The 20,065-nt window shown below is 42.3% G+C and overlaps 1 protein-coding gene across 1 annotated transcript in view; it reads left to right on the forward strand.

Annotated features, from left to right (window-relative positions):
* Window positions 1–20,065, forward strand: part of LOC137509098 (semaphorin-6B-like) — a 729,870-nt gene that overhangs the window by 569,727 nt on the left and 140,078 nt on the right. The window contains exon 8 of the mRNA XM_068233804.1: window positions 1,184–1,333. Coding sequence (XP_068089905.1) covers window positions 1,184–1,333 — 150 coding nt within the window. The remainder of the gene's footprint in view (window positions 1–1,183; window positions 1,334–20,065) is intronic.

The following is a 20,065-nucleotide window of genomic DNA, read 5'->3' on the forward strand; positions in this document are numbered from 1 at the left end:
ATTCTCAAGAGATAGAGCTCACATTTTGCATACACTATCCACTTAAATCCAGTCCATAAAACAACATCTAGAAGATTATATAAAAAAAATGCCAATTGCACTCTACACATAGACAGTTCAGCAACAACCAGTGTGAACCAGACCTCTCAATTCCACTTGCACCACTATTTCAACAAACATCAATCCTTCCTTTTCCTTAGGTAGTTCAATGGTCACTTCATGTGAAAGTGACCATGGAAGTGACCATTGAACTACCTAAGGAAAAGGAAGGATTGCTGTTTGTTGAAATAGTGGTGCAAGTAGAATTGAGAGGACTGGCTCACACTGGCTGTTGCTGAACTGTCTATGCGGAGAGTGCAATTGGCATTTTTTAGGATATAATATACTAGATGTTGTTTTATGTAGATAATCCAAGTACGGCTAGCACACCAATGTAAATATTTCAGGAAGTTTATTCCTTATTGCATGTGCAACGTATGACAATTGTTTCGGGGCCACGGAGGGTCCCCTTCATCAGATACAGTGCAGACATACAGGTGGTACAAGTCACAAACACAAATATATAAGCTGTGTTCAATTCCCAGGCATCTGAAAAAGAACCTCCCCCTTCATTACCATACTCATAATTCTCCATGAAACAATGTTACATAAATCTCACTGTGACAATAATCAAACAACGTGCTGAGAGACTGACCTGCCTGATGGACAACTGTCTATGCTCGTCCACATGTCCCCCAATGTGCAGCTGTAGTCCAACAATGCAATCCTCATGGGTGAGAGACTGCATAATAGCCTCTAGTCTTGAACTCTAAAACTCGCGCCAACCGCCGCCTACATCAAGCTCCAGCCGTTAGGCTGATCGCTCAGTGTCTCTGTGTGGTGTAACCATGGCAACCTGGCAAGCAGTTTGCTCCAGCCAATCAGATCCGAGGATGGGCGTGCCTATGACACCCTCCTCGTCTCTGCATAGAACGGGACCCAACGTTGTGCTGAGAACGGGGGGGGGGGGGGGCGTGGCTAGATAGCTATTGCTAGATAGATGTTGTTTTATGGACTGGATTTAAGTGGATAGTATATTATGTAATTATCTGTGTGTCATGGTGATTTTGTTTTTTGCCTGTAATTTATTCTTTTTGAAATCTCAATATAAACATTGTTTATTTTATTTTATTTTTATATATAGCCCAGGCTGTTGTGCTGACTCTTCCATGCATTATAATTCCTCTCAGCACCTTCCTGATGATGTCCTGGGTTTTGTGAAGTCCCATCCATTGGTGGAAGATTCTGTTCCTTCTGTTGGAGTCTCCCCATGGATTACAAGAACATTGAAGAGGTAAATTATTGGATTGTTCAGTCCAATTTTTATTAGATGAGGTCTTTGTGACCTCACATTAGGAAATTTGCTGCCACTCTCCTTTCAAAAAAGTCCAGATCATATGCTTGTGTGTTAGCTGTCTTGATGCCTTGTTTGGATGACAACCATCTGAAGTCTGTACCAGCCTGAAACTGCCTACCACTTGATTTTGATACCTATAGAATTAAATAGAGTGAGAGATTTAGGTGCAATGCACATTATTCTTATAACAATCCATGCATGGATATGAGGGACGGACCATGGTTGACTAAACAAACTTGAAAAGTAGTGAAACTCCTTATTTATCGTAGATTGTGAAATAGCATAAAAGCATAACAAAGTACCTTAATAGATACCCAAGATGACTTGCTTTTCACAAATGGCCACTGCTCCCTCCATTCACCTCTGTTGCCCTATGTTCCCTTGTTAAAGCCCCTGTAAGGGACGCCAGGTCAGTCAGTTTGCACACTGCTGCGACCTTGATTACGTTTCCATTGTCCAGAATGCTTTGCGCATGCTCACTATGTAAGGAATCGTAGTGTGCATGCTCAGAGTGCACAAAGCCATGGGACCGCGATCAAGGATGCACGCCCCCAGGCCAGCGCTTGCACAGTACTGCGCTACCTGGCTTACCTGGCGTGACTTACAGGGACTTTTACGAAGGAACAGATGTGAACCCCCTAAGCAGTGGGCATGAGGATTGCTGCCCATACATGCCTGCTCCCTTCGTTTGTGAAAAGCAAATCACCTCGGGTATACTTTAAAGAGAACCTATGGTCAAAATCTACAAAAAACAAACAAACAACTACCTGTGGATCCTCCAGCTGATCAGGGCCATGTTCCTGCTCATGCAAAAGAGGATCCAGCTTACTGCGCATGTGCGAACGTGCTTGCATAGGGGCAGTAAAGGCGTGCTTATGTTTGAAAAGGAGCATACCCCTGATCTTGTCTGTAATCTTTGGAGGGTCCACACTCATTGACGGGGGACCAGAAGACAGCGAGAGAAGCCACATTAGGATCCAGAGGCTTCGTTCTTCTTAGGTAAATATGTGATTTTGTACCCAAGCTTTTGGCTTTGGCTCAGGTACACTTTAACCAAGTAAGTTTTGTTTGAAAAGGAAAAGCACCCGGGGTGCTACTCATAAAAACAAAATGTATCAATCAAAATATGTACTGTTTCATATCGATCAAAGCAAGACGTTTTGAATCAGGATGATACCATTTAGTCATATTGTTTAAAAATTGAAAAAAGAATAATAATCCCCAACATCTTAAAGGATACCAGAAGTGACATGTGGCATGATAAGATAGACATGTGTATGTACAGTGCCTAGCACACAAATCACTATGCTGTGTTCCTTTTTTTCTTTCTCTGCCTGAAATAGTTAAATATCAGGTATGTAAGTGGCTGACTCAGTCCTGACTCACACAGGAAGTGACTACAGTGTGACCCTCACTGATAATAAATTCCAACTATAAAACAGTTTCCTAGCAGAAAATGGCTTCTGAGAGCAGGACAGCGATAAAAAGGGGAATTTCTTATCAATGTGGGTCACACTGTAGTCACTTCCTGTCAGGACTGAGTCAGCCACTTACATACCTGATATTTAACTCTTTAAGGCAGATAAATAAAAAAAGGAACACAGCATAGTTATTTGTGTGCTAGGCACGGTACATACACATGTCTATCTCATTATGTCACATGTCACCTCGGGTATCCTTTAAGTTTAAATGTTGAATATTGAACAAACAGGGCCCAATAGGGCTGTTTCAAACTGCAAGTGCCTTTCAAGTGATTTGATGTTCGCCAGTGATTCATAAAGCACTTTGACTATGTAATCTTTTCCTACCACCCTGGCACAAGCACACTCACATATTCGCAGAAACTATCGCAATCTACACATGCAATCTGTCTCTGATGCCCTGGCACCTCTCCTTACACAATCCTTCACTGACCCAGACTCAGCTGCTATACACTACAACAGCTCCATTACAAAAGTCATGGATGACCTCGCCCCCCTCATCAATGTCCACCCTCACCGTGTCAGTCGCCAACCTTGGATGACCAAAGTCACTAAACAGTTAAAAAGATGCTCTGGAGCAGCGGAAAGGCATTGGAGGAAAATTAACACAAGTGAGGACTTCATCTCATATAAAATATCCTTGAAAAACTTCAGAAACGCACTCTCTGTGGCAAAACAGTCCTATTTTTCCTCCCTAATATCCGCCCATTCACACAATCCAAAACGCTTGTTCAGCACCTTCAACTCCGTTCTCCATCCCCCTCCTCCTCCTTCATCTTGCTTATCAGCTGAAGAATTTGCAACATACTTCACTGATAAAATTGAGAAAATCAGAAGTGAATTCTCCACGCAGCCCTCAAATCCCACCTCCACACCTCTCATTGACTGCTCTCTAACTGCCTTCTCTCCACTCTCTGAACATTATCTCTCCTCTATAATATCCAAAGCTAATCTAACCACTTGTTCTTTGGATCCTATTCCCTCCCATTTCATTCCGCAGCTATCCTCATCTCTCATGCCTGCACTAACATCGCTATTTAACCTGTCCCTCTCTACTGGCATCTTTCCGTCGCCACTCAAAAAGGCTGTTGTTACACCACTACTTAAAAAAACATCTCTAGATCCTACCACACTCGCCAACTACCGCCCAGTGTCACTTCTCCCATTTGCATCCAAACTAATTGAACGCCATATACAGGCAGAATTAAGCCATTATTTATCAGCTAACTCCCTACTTGATCAGTTTCAGTCTAGCTTTCGCTCTAACCACTCCACGGACCTTCTTACAGCTAAATCCAAAGGTCAATTTTCCATACTCATCCTTCTTGATCTGTCATCAGCATTCAATACGGTCGACCACGCCTTACTCTTACAAATACTTTCAACTGTAGGAATAAAGGGCCTCGCTCTCACATGACAGCAAGGGGGTTGCTGAGCTGGGCTCCTACACCAGTTATGACACCTGGTTTGCCGATGCACAATCCCTCTGTGAGTCACCACTTCACAATGTAAATATATACTATATTGAATGAAGGAGGCACTCAAATGGCGTATAAACTTGCGTTTATCAAATAGTAGCAAAACACGACATGTTTCGGGGAAATCCCTTTCCTCAGGTGTACATGCAACCACGACTAACACAGCAAACTTATGAACAACAGTAGTGCACCACACCCAATTGAAAGCTCCTCCTCTTTGGTCACATGACCAGCATACATATTAACCCCTCAGGGTAAGTCCAAGTCCAAATTAACCCATCAGGGTTAAGTCCATCTTGTTGGGCACTACACATAGCTGTCTACCCAAAAGAAATAAACACCTAAGCATCATAAGTGTAAGCAAACATCAGGTAAAACCTAGTTAATACACAGGCATAACAGCAGAACTATGCATAGACTCACTGCACCACAGATGCAGATGTTCCCTCTTTCCACCACCCACCATAGCGATGACAAGTCATCACGACCTGGAAGAGAAGACATATGACAGCATTAGTTTACAAGAAGCATTTCATGCTAAACATTTCATTCAAGCCCTTAGGCGCAATAGAATCAAGTTTCCTCATCCACCTTGCTTCTTTCTGTAATAGCAGCCTGTCCCTGTCTCCTCCCCGTTTCGGTGGTGGTACGTGATCTAATACCATCCACTTTAGCTGCGATACTCCGTGTTCTCGGGCATGAAAGTGTTTGCCCACCGGAGTATGGCTGCTTGCTACTGATGGTTTAAATCCCCGGATCGAGTCTCTGTGTTCCTGTACCCTGGTTTTGACGTCTCTTGTCGTCTTCCCCACGTACAGGAGACCACACGGACATTTCAATGCATAAACAACAAATGTGCTATCACAGGTGTACATGGAGTTAATCCCAATCTTTTCTCCTGTATATGGGTGACTCACATGATCCCCCTTAAAGAGAACCCGAGGTGGCTTTGTATAACGTTAGTGGGGCACAGAGGCTGGTTGGGCACACTAACACCAGCCTCTGTTGCCCCATGGTGTGTGTCAAAGACCCCCCTGCTCGCCGCTATCCTTCCCGCAGTGCTGGCGACACGCAGCGCGTCGCCAGCACAATGTTTACCCTAGCGCTGCCTGTCAGCGCCGCTCCCCCGCCTCCTCCGCATCGCCGCTACCCGCCCTCGTCCCTTCCCTCCAATCAGCGTGAGGGAAGGGACGAGGGCGGGTAGCGGCGATGCGGAGGAGGCGGCGGAGCGGCGCTGACAGACAGCGCTAGGGTAAACATTGTGCTGGCGACACGCTGCGTGTCGCCAGCATTGCGGGGGTATAGCGGCGAGCAGGGGGGTCTTTGACACACACCATGGGGCAACAGAGGCTGGTGTTAGTGTGCCCAACCAGCCTCTGTGCCCCACTAACGTTATACAAAGCCACCTCGGGTTCTCTTTAATGATGGCACCACAACAGTTACAATTCAAGCAGGGAAAAGTCCCTCTTTTCTTTGTAAGTTTATGCATTTCCACACACCTTTCAGACAGATCTACTTTACTGACTATGTTCTTAATAGTCCTCCCTCTTTTAAATGAAAACAATGGGGCATTTTTAAACACTTCTCCATAGGTCGGATCCTGTTGTAATATCGGCCAGTATCTGCTGACCACTTGTCTGACCAATCTCGACTGTTTACAGAAAGTCTGTACAAACGGAATCCGGTCAATCGACCTCTCCCGCTTGGACACACTTCCCAGCAGAGATTCCCTTGGGACCTCCCCCACTTCAGCTCGTACTTTACCTAGCATTTTGGGGTCATATCCCTTTGATAAAAATGTATTCGTAAGCCTATCTGCCGCGGTTTCATAACCCTCCTCTGTGGAAGCTATTCTTCTGGCTCTTAAGTACTGCCCCTTGGGGGTAGCTTTAATTACATTTCTGTTATGAAAACTGTCGACTCTAAGCAGATTATTTCTGTCTGTGGGTTTTGTGAACAGATCGGTGCGCAGTCCAACCTCTGTAACAGTTATAGAGACGTCCAAATACTGGATCTCTCTATCTGAGGTTTCCATTGTGAATTTGATTGTAGGGTGGGCCTGATTGGCCTCCTCTACCATCAACTGAAGCTCCTCCTGCTGTCCCTGCCACAAAATCAAGATGTCATCCACAAATCGGTAATACCCGACAATGTTATGACAATACTTCTCATTTTTAACAAACATACATTGCTCCAGTTTGTACATGAATAGATTTGCAAACGAAGGAGCCACAGGGGACCCCATGCTTGTACCCTGTCTCTGCAGATAAAATTCGTTACCAAACTTGAAGTAGTTGTTTACCAGTATCATTTCAAGACAATCGAGTACAAAGTAAATCAACCTATTATCCATGTTTGTCTCAAGCAGCAACTCTTCAATATACCTCATCCCCTCCTCATGAGGAATTGAGGTAAATAAACTTTGAACATCCAGGGTGGCTAGGATCAACACTGTGTTCCTAATGTTCAGGTCTTTCAATCTTTGCAGCAAGTCTGTGGTATCCGTCAAACAGGTTGATATACCCTTCACAAGGTCCTGCAGATAAACATCCACAAACTTGGATAACGGGTAAAGAATTGACCCAACGGCTGATACAATAGGGCAGCCGGGGGGCTGGGTAAGACTTTTATGTATCTTGGGTAGTAAGTATAGCAAAGGAACCTGTGGGTGCGTTACTTCCAAGAACTCAGCAGTGTTTTTAGTAATTAGCCCTAACAGCAGGGCCTCCTGCACCATACGATCCACCTTTGTTTTAATTACCCAGGTGGGGTCACTCCTGCATTTTTCATAATGACCTGGAACCTGTAACTGTCTATTAGCTTCCTGAATGTACAGCTGTTTATCCAAGATAACTGTGGCCCCTCCCTTGTCTGCCTTAATAATGATGATAGAGTCATTATATTTAATGTTTTCAGTGCCTGTTTCTCACGTGAAGACAGGTTTTCTTTGACTGTATATTCCTGCCCCTTCCAAGCCCTTTGTACTTCTGTATATACCAAATTCTTAAATGTCTGCAAAGCTGGAGTCATAAGGTCAGGAATCCACGTGCTTTTTTTACGCAGTGGGATAGATTCCCCAGCACTGCCAGCAGCATCTTTAAAGCACATTTTTAATTGCAGACTCCTCACGAATCTATGAAATTCAATTTCCCAGTCAAAGAATTCAAAATCAAACACAGGTATAAACCCCAGGCCTTTATCTAACACCCGCTGTTCAACTTCAGTGAGGGAATAGGAGGAAATATTCACCACCAGGGTGCTTACCTCGGCACTCTGTTCCTCTGTGGGTAATGATCCCTGGGGAGTGGAGCTCTCGGGTTGCGACGAAGTTTTGCAGGACCTGCTCCTCTGCCTGCCCCTCCTCTGCCGCTTTGCCCGCCTGTATCGGCCGATTCCTGTGCCTCCTGAAAATCCACCTGCTGTCCTGGCGTTTCTGAGGCTGAACTACTGTAACCACCTGTACTTCCTCCACTACCTCCAGAGGATGGATTCCTCCGTCTTGGTTTCTGTCTCCTCCACTGTTTACGCTGATGCTGCATGGAGTCCCCTGTTCTGCTGCTGCCTGAAGGGGCCGCTCTGCCACTTCCGGTTTGGCTGCTGCTGCCACTTCCAGTTGCGTCTCCTGTTCCTGGGCTCGGTTGGGGATGTTGCTGAGGACTCCGGCGTTCCTTCTTCCAAGTGTAAACACGATTAAGCCTATAATCCTCTGCGTCCCTTGAAAGCTTGCTCTGTTTTCTATTGCAAGATTACTCTGCGAGCCTCATCAAGCTTCTCACGCTGTTCCTGAAACAGGCTCCCACATTCCTCCTCAGGTAATAAAATGCTGATCTTTAACTCTAGTTCAGCGATGCGTTTCTTAATGGTGGGAATCCTTACTTGCAGTCTTTCAACTGTTAACAGCATAACATCCAGGCTCCCCTTGTTGAGAATTTCAAAGAACCTGGTAGTAAACACCTCATCATCATTTAGTAAGGTAGATCTAAGTCCAATCCGGTAGCCTCTTGGGATACGTTTGTTTTTGATGTATTCAGCCAGGAATGACTGATGCAGCGTATAACTCAGTGCCTGCTTTTTGAGATCAAACAGTTCCTTCTGAGTAGCCACATCCAAAGTGTCCGATGTGGTCTCAAACGGCTCACATTCCACCTGGCTCAAAATCCTGGAGATTTCTTCATGATTGTATGCAAATGTCACCGCATAGTTTACTGTAGCTGTAGCCTGTGTCTCAGTAATGTTGACTTCAGATCCTGTGTCGTCATCCATTTGGATTGGGGCTCCTCGCTCTCACATGGTTATCTTCCTACCTCTCTGGAAGGTCCTTCACAGTCTCCTAATCAGAGCTCTTCTCCTCATGCTTTGTCTGTCGAGGTTCCTCAAGGCTCTGTCCTTGGTCCCCTCCTCTTTTCCATCTACATGCATGGTCTTGGTAACTTAATCAACTCATTCGGGTTTCAATACCACCTGTATGTAGACGATACACAACTGTATCTCTCGGACCCAGACCTTAACTCCCTCCTCAAAAGTGTTCCTGACTGCTTGTCTGCTATATCCTCCTTCAAGTCCTCTCGCTTCCTAAAACTTAATATTAGTAAAACAGAACTAATAATTTATCCACCGTCTCTGGTCACCTCTCTGCCTGAAGTAAATATAAATGTTAATAACACTCCCATAACTTCAGTTCCCAAAGCACGGTGCTTGGGGGTAATATTCGACTAATCTCTCTTTTTTATTCCTCATCTTAACTCCATAACCAGCTCCTGCCATCTCCAACTCAAAAATATATCTCGCATCCGTCCCTTTCTCACTCAAGACACAACCAAAATGTTAATACATGCTCTTATAATTTCTCGTCTGGACTACTGCAACATACTACTTTGTGGACTACCTTCTAACAGACTGGACCCTCTCCAGTCAGTACTGAACTCAGCTGCTCGTCTCATTAATCTTTCTTCTCGATCTTCCTCTGCTGACCCTCTCTGTCAAGCCTTCACTGGCTGCCAATTAACCGGAGGATCCAGTTCAAACTCCTAACCCTAACCTACAAAGCTCTCCACAATCTCTCTCCCCGGTACATATCCTCACTAATTTCCAGATACAAACCCAATCGCAGTCTCAGATCTGCACACGATCTTCTGTTGGCCTCCTCTAGAATCACCTCCTCACATTCATGGTTACAAGATTTTGCACGCGCTTCACCCCTTCTCTGGAATGCCCTCCCACAACACATCCGTCACTCGCCAACCTTTGTTACCTTTAAACGCTCTCTAAAAACTAATTTGTTCCGACAAGCATATGCGCTACCTTAGGCCACTTCCCTTTGTCCTAAGATCCCCCCCCCCCCCCCCCCACACACACACACACATTCCCTTTAGATTGTAAGCTCGCAAGGGCAGGGCTCTCTTCCCCTTTTGTGTCTTGGAAATCATTATACATTTTACGCATCATGTTACTTTTATCACTGCCATTACCAACTCTGTATTTTAGGTCAAATGAAGAAAAAGATGGGCACCGCTGCATAAAATACCCTTTATTGTGACCGGGTTGACACAATAGTTACAGCAGTGGGGGGAGGAAAATTGTCTGACAGCTGTTTCGCAGCTGTTCATGATGAAGCAAGGTTAACCCTTGCGAAACAGCTACCTTGCTTCATGATGAAGCAAGGTTAACCCTTGCGAAACAGCTGTCAGACAACTTTCTTCCCCCCACTGCTGTAACTATTGTGTCGACCCGGTCACAATAAAGGGTATTTTATGCAGCGGTGCCCATCTTTTTCTTCATTTGACCTGGACTGTGTACTGCATTGGAGCACGCTGCAGGTAAGCCCAGTGTGACCTGGGATCCATCCCTGCCGCATTTAGTGCCAGTTTTTTGCTCTCCTTACAATTCTGTATTTTGTATTCCGTATGTTGTATCATTTTTTGCATTTTGTCACTAATTATGTATCTTGTATATTAGTGTACACCATTGTCTGTATTATTATGTACCCCATGTTTGTTTCTTACTTTGTATAGCGCCACAGAATATGTTGGCACTTTATAAATCAATAATAATAATAATAATCGTATGACCGTCTTCACGTTAGAGCATACATGTCAAACTCTGGCCCGCGGGCCAAGTCTGGCCCTCAGAGCCATTAAATTTGGCCCTCAAGTGGTTTTCCTACTTAGCAATAGGTTTGGCCCCTTCTAGACCACCAGGGAAGCTAGAATGAATGTGAAGGCCTAGAACACCAGGGAAGCCATATGGTGGAGGTAGGGGAAAAGCACGAAACACTAGGGAACTGTTTAGGGGAGTAAGAGGGCCTCTAGACACCAGGGGATTATATAGGGGAGAGAGGACCACTAGATACCATGGGACTGTATAGTGGAGGGAGGGGGGCCACTAGACACCAGGGAACTGTATAGGAGGCGGAGGGGGCGCGTACAACACCAGTGAACTTTATAAGGTAGGAAGGTGGCTGTGACAATCCAGCCCCGCGATCCCGTCCAATCTGCTCCCGTTAGCGTACGCAGGAAGTACGGTGAGCAGACTGACAACAAAGACCGGTTGCTGGATAGTCAGAGGAAGAAGGTTAATGCGACAGAGCATGCCAATCCCATCTAATCTGCTCCCGTTAGCATACGCAGGAAGTACGGTGAACAGACTGACAATAAAGATTGATCGCGCAGCTGCCGACAATATGTAAGGGGACAATCACTCACCAATCCCGTATTACTGGGCAACTGTTGTCATGCAGGTCTCAAGCACTAGAGACTGCTGGAGGCAAATTCACTGTGTGCGTAGTAAACGGTTAAGATTGGTTGAAGGTGCCCATACATGTACAATCCCGATTGTAAATACAATCGGTAAACTAAAAATATCGATTTCGCACTGGAAATCAGGTAAATTCACTGCCACCACTGTCTGATTGAATGGATGGAGCAGACAGTCTCCAACTAGCTACTCCTAAAAGGAAGGAACGGTTATTTACAACCTAGCTAGCAAATCAACAATTTATAAGCAAATAATAAAACAATGTGGTAGTATGACTGACTCTTCAGACGGCAGATTCGTTATAGCAGCAATCAGATGACCAGAACAGACACAAGACTGAATGATAAAATCGTTACTTTTTATTCTAAAACTACATACACACAGCCTAATTTAACCCGAAGATAGATATACCTGTCCGGCAGAACAGATTGGTTTGATAGAAAGAGAATAGAGATGAAAAGAAACAGAATGTCTTAATATACAGTTCAAATACCATTATTGGTAGTCCATGCGGCAATCACAAGTCTTTGGAGGAAGTCCAAAATGGCGGTTGCTATGCGGCCTGAGGCCTGTGTGAGAAATAATCCAAGATGGAGGTTTTGGCCCGTGTCCTAGCGGGCTGGTCGATTGATGTTAATTCGACGTCAGATTAAAGGTGAAGGACACTGGACAACCTGGACCCAGTTAAGTTATACCCCTCACATCAGCAAGGAGGAGTTAGGGGCGTGGATCACACACCTCTTTGGAACATGAGATGTGCTCGCCCCTTCTCATGGACACAGGAATATACCTGAATCATGATAGGTGTGCTAATCTTCAAAACCATACAGGTTATGTTAAATCTAATAACATTTTTAGGTTTGTTAGAATTTATCGAGAACATTGATATCAAACTTGATAGGTTTGGAGTTAATTGTGGCCCCAAAATGCATATCTCTGCTTTGGCGGGGCTTACCGTGAATTCGGAAACATTCAATCGTGTGGGTTATTCCGAATTTCATAATAAACAGGTTCTAAAGGCCGATGCCCATTTGGAAAGTCATATTTATGACAAAAGATGGATTTCATATTTGTGAGTTCACAGAAAGTTTTTCCTAAGGTCAGTGCAAAGACCAGCTGTTTTTCTCTAAGTGGCTTTCGCAGGATGCTAGCAGCACCTCCTGTGGTTAACTCTTTGGCTGTTCTTTTCATGTAGGGAACTCTGAGTCAATGCCTTTTGGCTGTTCTGGCCGAGGTGTCAAAAATACAGACAAGACACCATTCTCCCAGAAGCTTGTTTTTTACAATTTATGTCAAACACATCTCTGGCTTCATCTGATGGATGGGCCATATAACTACCCAGGAATGCTAGGTGACAAATTTCACACTTGGATGAGAGAGTTTATGTGATTAGAAACAGCCAGTGTTTGCTAGCAGAGCCAGGAAGGAGAGGGGAAAAAAACAGTGGATTTAAACCAAAAAATGTCATTCTGGCCGCTTGCAATGAAACTTGCAAGTGCGTTTGTGACTTAAATGGCGCACGCACGATTTTCTCGGGATCCGTGTGCGTCACAGTGGCCACTAGACATTAAGGTTGGCCCGTGACTTGGTCCCACTGTACAATTTCGGCCCACTTTGCATTTGAGTTTGACATCCCTGCAGTAGAGTGAGCAATTTCTCTTAAACTCGCAAAAGCGCCGCAAGTAGCATTTTTACAGAAATTACGATAACAAGCAAAAAAAAAATACTGTAAGAAGAAAAATCACTATGAAATTGCTTGCTAAAAAAATCACTTAGCGATTGCGTTCATCCCTTAGGCCGGCTTCACACAGCATATAGGCATTAGCATTGCGGTGCGTTGCGCCCACCGCACCGCAAAAAACCTGCTTCGTTGATATGCGCGTTGCGTTTAATGATAGGCATGGTGAGAAAAAGCTCTATAAAACAGGCTCTCTAGCTCTAACTTCCTGTGGCTGAAATACATACTGCAATCAAAGCAGCAGTATGTTTTGATATAGAGCTAGGCTACTGTATGGGGGCTTAGCAATACTTTTTTTGTAGTACATGTTGTGCCACAGATATAGAAATGTTAGGATGTGGTGGAACCATCCTCTCCTAGAGGAGAGGCCCGAAAAGGGGCATTTTTCAACACATTTTCCTGATTTGTTGCACAATCCATACAAGTTTCTGGAATACACCAGGATGTCTATTCATAGGTAAGTCCTCTCTCAAAGCCATGCAAACAATTGCTTAATTTCTATTGTTTATGTTTAAACATTTACTAACATACATTATCAAAGTATACTTTGTTATAACTACTTACATATACACAGCATGGACATTGCAACAAATTTAATTTTCCTTTGCAAAGATACACACATCACAAATATGGCATATAATTAACATTCATTACATGGCATAATAGTTTACAAATCAAGACATTTGCATGAAGTCTTTTTGTAACAAACATTTTTTTAATACATGGAAAAATATAATTGTACTAATTTTTTGTTTGTATTTTTTTTTAGATTTCGTGAATTATTGGCTTTACTTTGCACAGATATTGTTCATCAAGATACTAATTTGAGAGACAGTATTTCCCCAGAAGAGAGATTACTAGTTACTAAAGTATTTTACATATGTATTTATCTTCTAATTAATGATATAGTATAAATAAGCTCCGTATATTTTGCATTGTGTCCTATTGTGTATTATTTTTTTTGGGGGGGGGGGGGATGTAAACAAAAAATGTTTGTTATTTAAATAAGAACCATTTTTCAGTTAAAATAAGTTATGTTTACCAAGTGTACATTTACATATGTTATAGTCGTTTAGTATAATTGTTAAATTTGAACAGATATTTTTAGACAAATACATTAATTAAAAGGCCAAATTATTCATACTCATTACAATCTTCCATTATTGTTGAGGTTAGCCTAGGATCAGGATATCATTAATATTTATATTATATATATATATATATATATATATATATATATATATATATATATATATATATATATATATATATATATATATATATATATTTCTATGTTTAAATAAATCAACAAATGTTGACACATGTACAATGTATTTAATGATATTTAGTCAAACCGTTTTGGGTTTTTTTTTGGTTGTTTATTTTTAAATCAATTTTAGTAAATTTGTTTAGCCACAAAGAAGTTTTACAAGTACATCAACTCTAAAAAAGTAAAGGTTGACTGTATTGGACTCCTAAAGGATGAGGGTGGGAACTCAATGGTGGATGACCAAGGTAAGGCAGAGTTATTAAATGCTTTCTTTGCTTCTGTCTTCACAAGAGAAACATCGCTGTTACAAATTACAGATGCAGAAGAGTCTCAATCATCCAATTGTAATATTCAATACTTAACGCAGGAAGAAGTGAAGGCAAGACTAAATAAATTAAAAATAGATAAGGCACCTGGCCCGGATGGCATACATCCTCGGGTCCTAGGGGAATTAAGTTCAGTTATCGATAAATCCTTTTATCTTATCTTTTGTGACTCTCTTTCAACTGGCAGTTCCAGTAGATTGGCATACAGCACACATTTTCCCATTATTTGAGAAGGGCAAAAAAATCAGATCCTGGAAATTATAGACCTGTAAGCTTAACGTCAGATGTGTGCAAACTATTTGAGGGGTAACTAAGAGATACTGTACAAAACTTCATAGTAGAAAATAAATGTATTTCTCAGCATTAGCATGGGTTTATTAAAGACAGGTCCTGTTTGACTAACATGCTCAGCTGTTATGAGGTAGTGAACGCTAATGTGGATATTGGGAATGCTGTAGATGTGATATACTTGGACTTTGCTAAGGCCTTCAACACTGTTCCCAACTAAAGTCTGGTGCAAAAGTTGAGGATGCAAGGACTAGGAAGAGTCTGTGTGCATGGATAGGGAACTGGCTAATGGACAGAAAACAAAGAATTGTGGTCTATGGATCTTATTCAAAATGGGTGACTTTTAGCAGAGGGGTCCCACAGGGGTCAGTACTGGGTCCAGTGCTCTTCAATTTATTTATTAATGATTTAGTAGATGTAGTACAAAGCAATGTTGCTATTTTTGCAGATGATTCAAAATTGTGCAGGATCATTAAATCTCAGGAAGATAGTGAGATATTGCAACAGGATCTGGATAGGATGGCTATATGGGCACATAAATGTCAGATGAAATTCAATGTTGAAAAATGTAAAGTCATGCATTTTGGTCATACCACTGGTCTAGCACCATACAAAATAAACGAGATACAGGTGGGGACTTCAAACTTGGAGAAGGGCTTAGGAGTACTCATTGACTACAAGTTAAATAATCGTATTCAATGCCAAGCCGCTGCAGCTAAAGCTAGTAAAGTTTTGGGATGCATTAAAAGGGAAATAAAAACTTGATATGCTAGCATAATATTGCCCCTGGTTTTTTTTTTTATATAATTTTTATTTAGAGTAGAAAACGTGGTACATAGTTCCAACATGACTCTTGTTCCCACGCAGTGGAGATATTGCTTCAAAAGACAACAGAGAAGAACAAAATGTCCGTCAGAGCATATTTTCAACTCTTTGAGTAGTTGCATAAACAACACATTATCTTCAGACATATGTCCCCTGTCTGAGTACAACACAAAAAAGGAGAGAATCCATTTAGCTCTTAATCAGGAGGCACTTATACTTAAATGCTACTAAAGGTAATAAAGTTACCCCAAGTCTACCTCTATTATAAAATAAGTTAGGAGTTAAACTTCCTAAACTAATAACATAAAACATAACTGTAGATTCCAGGTAGCCTATCAATTAGCCTCATTTTACTTATTTGTAGGTAATATGTCAGGTCTATTCTGCTCACTGCATCAGGGTTAGGTATTCCTGTGACTCTTTATAGTCAAGCCATACAGCCCATTTTGTGTAGTGGTTACGGTATTGGTCTCTGCTAGACATTACGGTGTTCTCTATGGCCTCAATCTCATTAACTTTCGTTAACCATTCCCTTACCGAGGGTCTTTTTGTAGATTTCCATTTTATTGGGATAAGGTATTTTGCCACATTGACCAAGTGTGGTAGAACTGTTTTCTTGTAGTTTTTAGATTTGTTAAGATGCAAAAGTGCTTGCCATGGGGAGTCCTCCACTCTCCAGTAAGTCACCTTCCTCCTAATATCAAGTACTTGTGTCCAAAAGCCTCTTTTCTTGGGGCATGCCCAAAATATATGTAGCATGGTCCCGTTTTCCCCACAGCCTCTCCAGCATACATCAGAGCTTGAGGAGATCTGGGCCAGTTTATCTGAGGTTCTATACCATCTCGATAAAACTTTATAGTTGGTTTCTTGCATCTTCATATTGATAGATGTGGATTGTGCATCTCTCAGAATGGTTTCTTTGTCCCCATCTTCTAGTGGTACCTCTCTCTCTCTCTCTCTCTCTCTCAAGCTCTGAGATATAGTTATGTGGAGCGATCATCTCTATTTCTTAATAGCTTATATAGGAATGAAATTGCATGCTCCTTCTTTTGTGAGCTAATAAACAGAGCCACCCAGTCTCCCGCTTGATCCCCATCATCTAGTGAAATATTGAATGCGACCAAACCAAGTGAATTGGTCACGATCCCACTTCTGAAGATCTTTTGATAGTGAATCTATAAACGGTTGGAAATTTAGATTATATAATTCTTTAAGATCAGAATTGAGATAAATCCCCAGGTACTTCAAAGCTTTATCTCGGTAAGGGAAAGGGAAATTATTCGGATGTTTAGTTATCTCTTGAGTCTAAATTAACTTCTATGAATTCTGATTTGGAGAGATTAATCTTTAGGTTCGAGAGGACACCGTATAGTCTGAATTCCTCCAAGAGGTTAGGTATGAGGGTTGTTTATGTAAAAGAGAACATCATCAGCGAATGCTAAAAATTTGTATTCCCTCTCACCCACCACTGCTCCCTGTATATCCGGGTTGCTTCTTATGCTTCTTAGCATAGGCTCCAGAGGGAGGGCAAACAGTTATGGTGATAGCGGGCAGCCCTGCCTGGTGCCATTTCTGATTGGAAAGGGACCTGACAATACTCCATTCGCTCTGACTCTTGCTGAAGTGGTGGAATAGAGGGACCCTATCCAATTTAGCATGCTAGATTGTAGACCGATATGTTTTAAGGTTTCATCTATTAGGGACCAGTTCACCCTATTAAATCAAATGCTTTTTCTGCATCAGTTGACAGTAACATCAAGGGTGAACTGGTCCCCTGTGCCCAGTGGATCAGATTTAGGGCTTTGTTGGTATTGTCCCGTGCCTCTCTTCCTTTCGTAAAGCCAGTTTGGTCTAGGCCTATTAATTGCGGCATGTATACACTAAGTCTATTCGCAATTGCTTTTGAAAAGATTTTAATGTCTAAGTTGATCAATGAGATAGGTCATTAGCTTTGGCACCAGGCAGGGTCCTTATCAGGTTTCGGTATCACCACAACATGAGCTTCTAGGCCTTGTTTGGGAATGACATCACCATCTGCTATGTTATTTAGAAATTTCACCAGGTGGGGTAATAGAAGATGGGAGAATGATTTGTAGTATTTTTTAGTAAGCCCGTCTGGACCTGGACTTTTCCTGTTTGGGAGGGCATTTAATATATTCAAAAATTCTTCCATCATAAACGGGCTATCTATCGCTTTACAACAGTCCCCATCTAGTGTGGGCATTGAGACCCTCTGCAAATACTCTTATGTTTTTACGTAATCTCCTTTGGCTAGTGTCTGGAATAGTACCTGAGATATCATAAAGTGTGGCATAGTACTCTTTGAAAATTTCTGCTATTTTGTGTGAGTGCAGTTCTAGTTACATAGTTACATAGTTATTTGGGTTGAAAAAAAACATACGTCCATCGAGTTCATCCAGAGAACAAAGTACAACACCAGCCTGCTCCCTCACATATCCCTGTTGGCCGTGGAATCTCTGATTTGGTGAATTAATGTCTTTTTCCCTTTTCTTAGCTATAGCTCTGGCCAGTTGCTTCCCACTCTTGTTGCTAAACTCATATGCCCTTGCTATCCAGAGTCTCTGCTTTTGTTTAACCCTGTCGTCCATTACTTTAAGTAATTTCTCCCTCACTTCTTTTACTAACCTGCCCCCCAATTCTGTGCCATTTCTTTCATGTGCCTGTTCCAAGGTATAAAGGTTATACAGTAAGGACTGAGTCCATAACCTTTCCTCTTTCTTTTTCCTAGTCCCATTTTTCATTTATTCTCCTCTTATAACTGCTTTGTGGCATTCCCTCTGTAGCATTTTCTCTAAAGTATTTCCGCATAAGTCTGGACATTGCATCTAATGTTTCAGAGGCATCTAAGAGAGTTTCGTTCAATCTCCAGTGCCATTGTTTTTTAGGCATTCTACTCAATGTTATTTCTACCCAGACTGCTGCTTGATCTGAAAGTGTTAGGGATTCAATTTTTGCCTTCTGTAATGCCCCCAGGCAGTATTGATCAATATATATTCTGTCTATTCTGGTATATATATTATGTATGTGAGAGAAATAAGAGTAATCTTTATCTAGCGGATGCAGGAATCTCCATCCATCTACCAAATGAGCTGTCCAAAGGAGCTGGGAATATTTGTTGATCATTAGATCTAGGTACCGTAGAAGTACCTGAAGAAGAGTCCATTTCCGAGTTAGTTATTAGGTTATGGTCTCCCCCCAGGATCATGCAATCTTCTTGAAAAGAACTACGTTTTTTTAAAGACTTTCATCAGAAAATGTGATTGCTAAACGTTTGGGGCATAGATGTTTACCAACGTATATTTCCTGCCTTCAAATTCACCTTTAAGCATATTGTATCGTCCCAGTTCGTCAATAAGTGAACCTGTTATTAGCAATGGGCTTAAAGCTATTGCCACCCCTCTAGCCCTTCGTATTGGGGATGATCCCAAAAACCACCTGTCAAATTGGCTGTGTGGGAGATAACACTTGAGGGCGAAACTTGCGCATTTCAAACCATAGTTTACCTCGTTTAACTGGTGATCCCAACCCTCTTACATTATAAGTCAAAATCTTTAGAGAAGTTGTCTGCATATTTCCTGAGCAATTTGTGTATACCGGCCACTAAAGGTCCTGGAATCTATATAATATAACCTTAACAGAACATGTATAACCAAAACGAATGAGCTTGTAGCTCTACATCCCATACTTATTAGGGAAACCCTAGTGGGGTATACGTGTCACATAATGTGAGCGGGAGAGAGTGTGAGTCACCCTCGGCTCCAGCTCTCAAAGTATTCAAAGGATGAAGTAGTGACAAGCATAGAAGGGAATGGACCTATTTACCTTGTTTTCTTTCCAATATTTATAGGCTAGGGAGCTATGCTCAACCATTTACCCCGTGCCCCAGGCTGTCCGTGTTGGACACAATCTCATACCAAGAGCGTATATGCCATCAAATTAGCTTTACGGAGAATGTGTCTCATTCTTTGAAATCTGGTAGTACGAGGTCCAGGATGCAGGTCCAGCCCCAGGGGGTGTCTGATTGTTATCACACAGAGCACCCAGGGTCGCACCTATTGTTATGCAAAATATAAGGGAGAAAACATTTCACCTGATATAAAAAAACCAGCAATGGCCCCTCTTCTCACCGACCCTTCAGATCTGGGGCCCCCTCAAAACCATACACATAGCAAGATTTAGCCAATATAACTTGTCTATAACATGAGCATATAGGATTGTAAATTATTTCTATCCCCCAAACCCCCGTCCACCCCCAAAGGTGTTCTGTATTTATCCCTTTCTACTTCTCTCCCGTCAGGCGAATGCAAGGACGATAGAGAGGTTAATAGAATAGGTAGCGAACCTTCTCTCAATTTGGCCTGGCTGCGGGGGTGTCTGATTACAAATGTACAGATCACCTCTCCACAAGCCAGCACCATGACTTCTGTATTATGGTAGTTCAGGGTCCATTGTCTCTCGGGGTGAAGGAGGAAGTGTTTTTCCTTTTATT

The sequence above is a fragment of the Hyperolius riggenbachi genome, chromosome 1 (genome assembly GCF_040937935.1).
Source record: "Hyperolius riggenbachi isolate aHypRig1 chromosome 1, aHypRig1.pri, whole genome shotgun sequence".
In the NCBI taxonomy this organism is placed as follows: Eukaryota; Metazoa; Chordata; class Amphibia; order Anura; family Hyperoliidae; genus Hyperolius; species Hyperolius riggenbachi.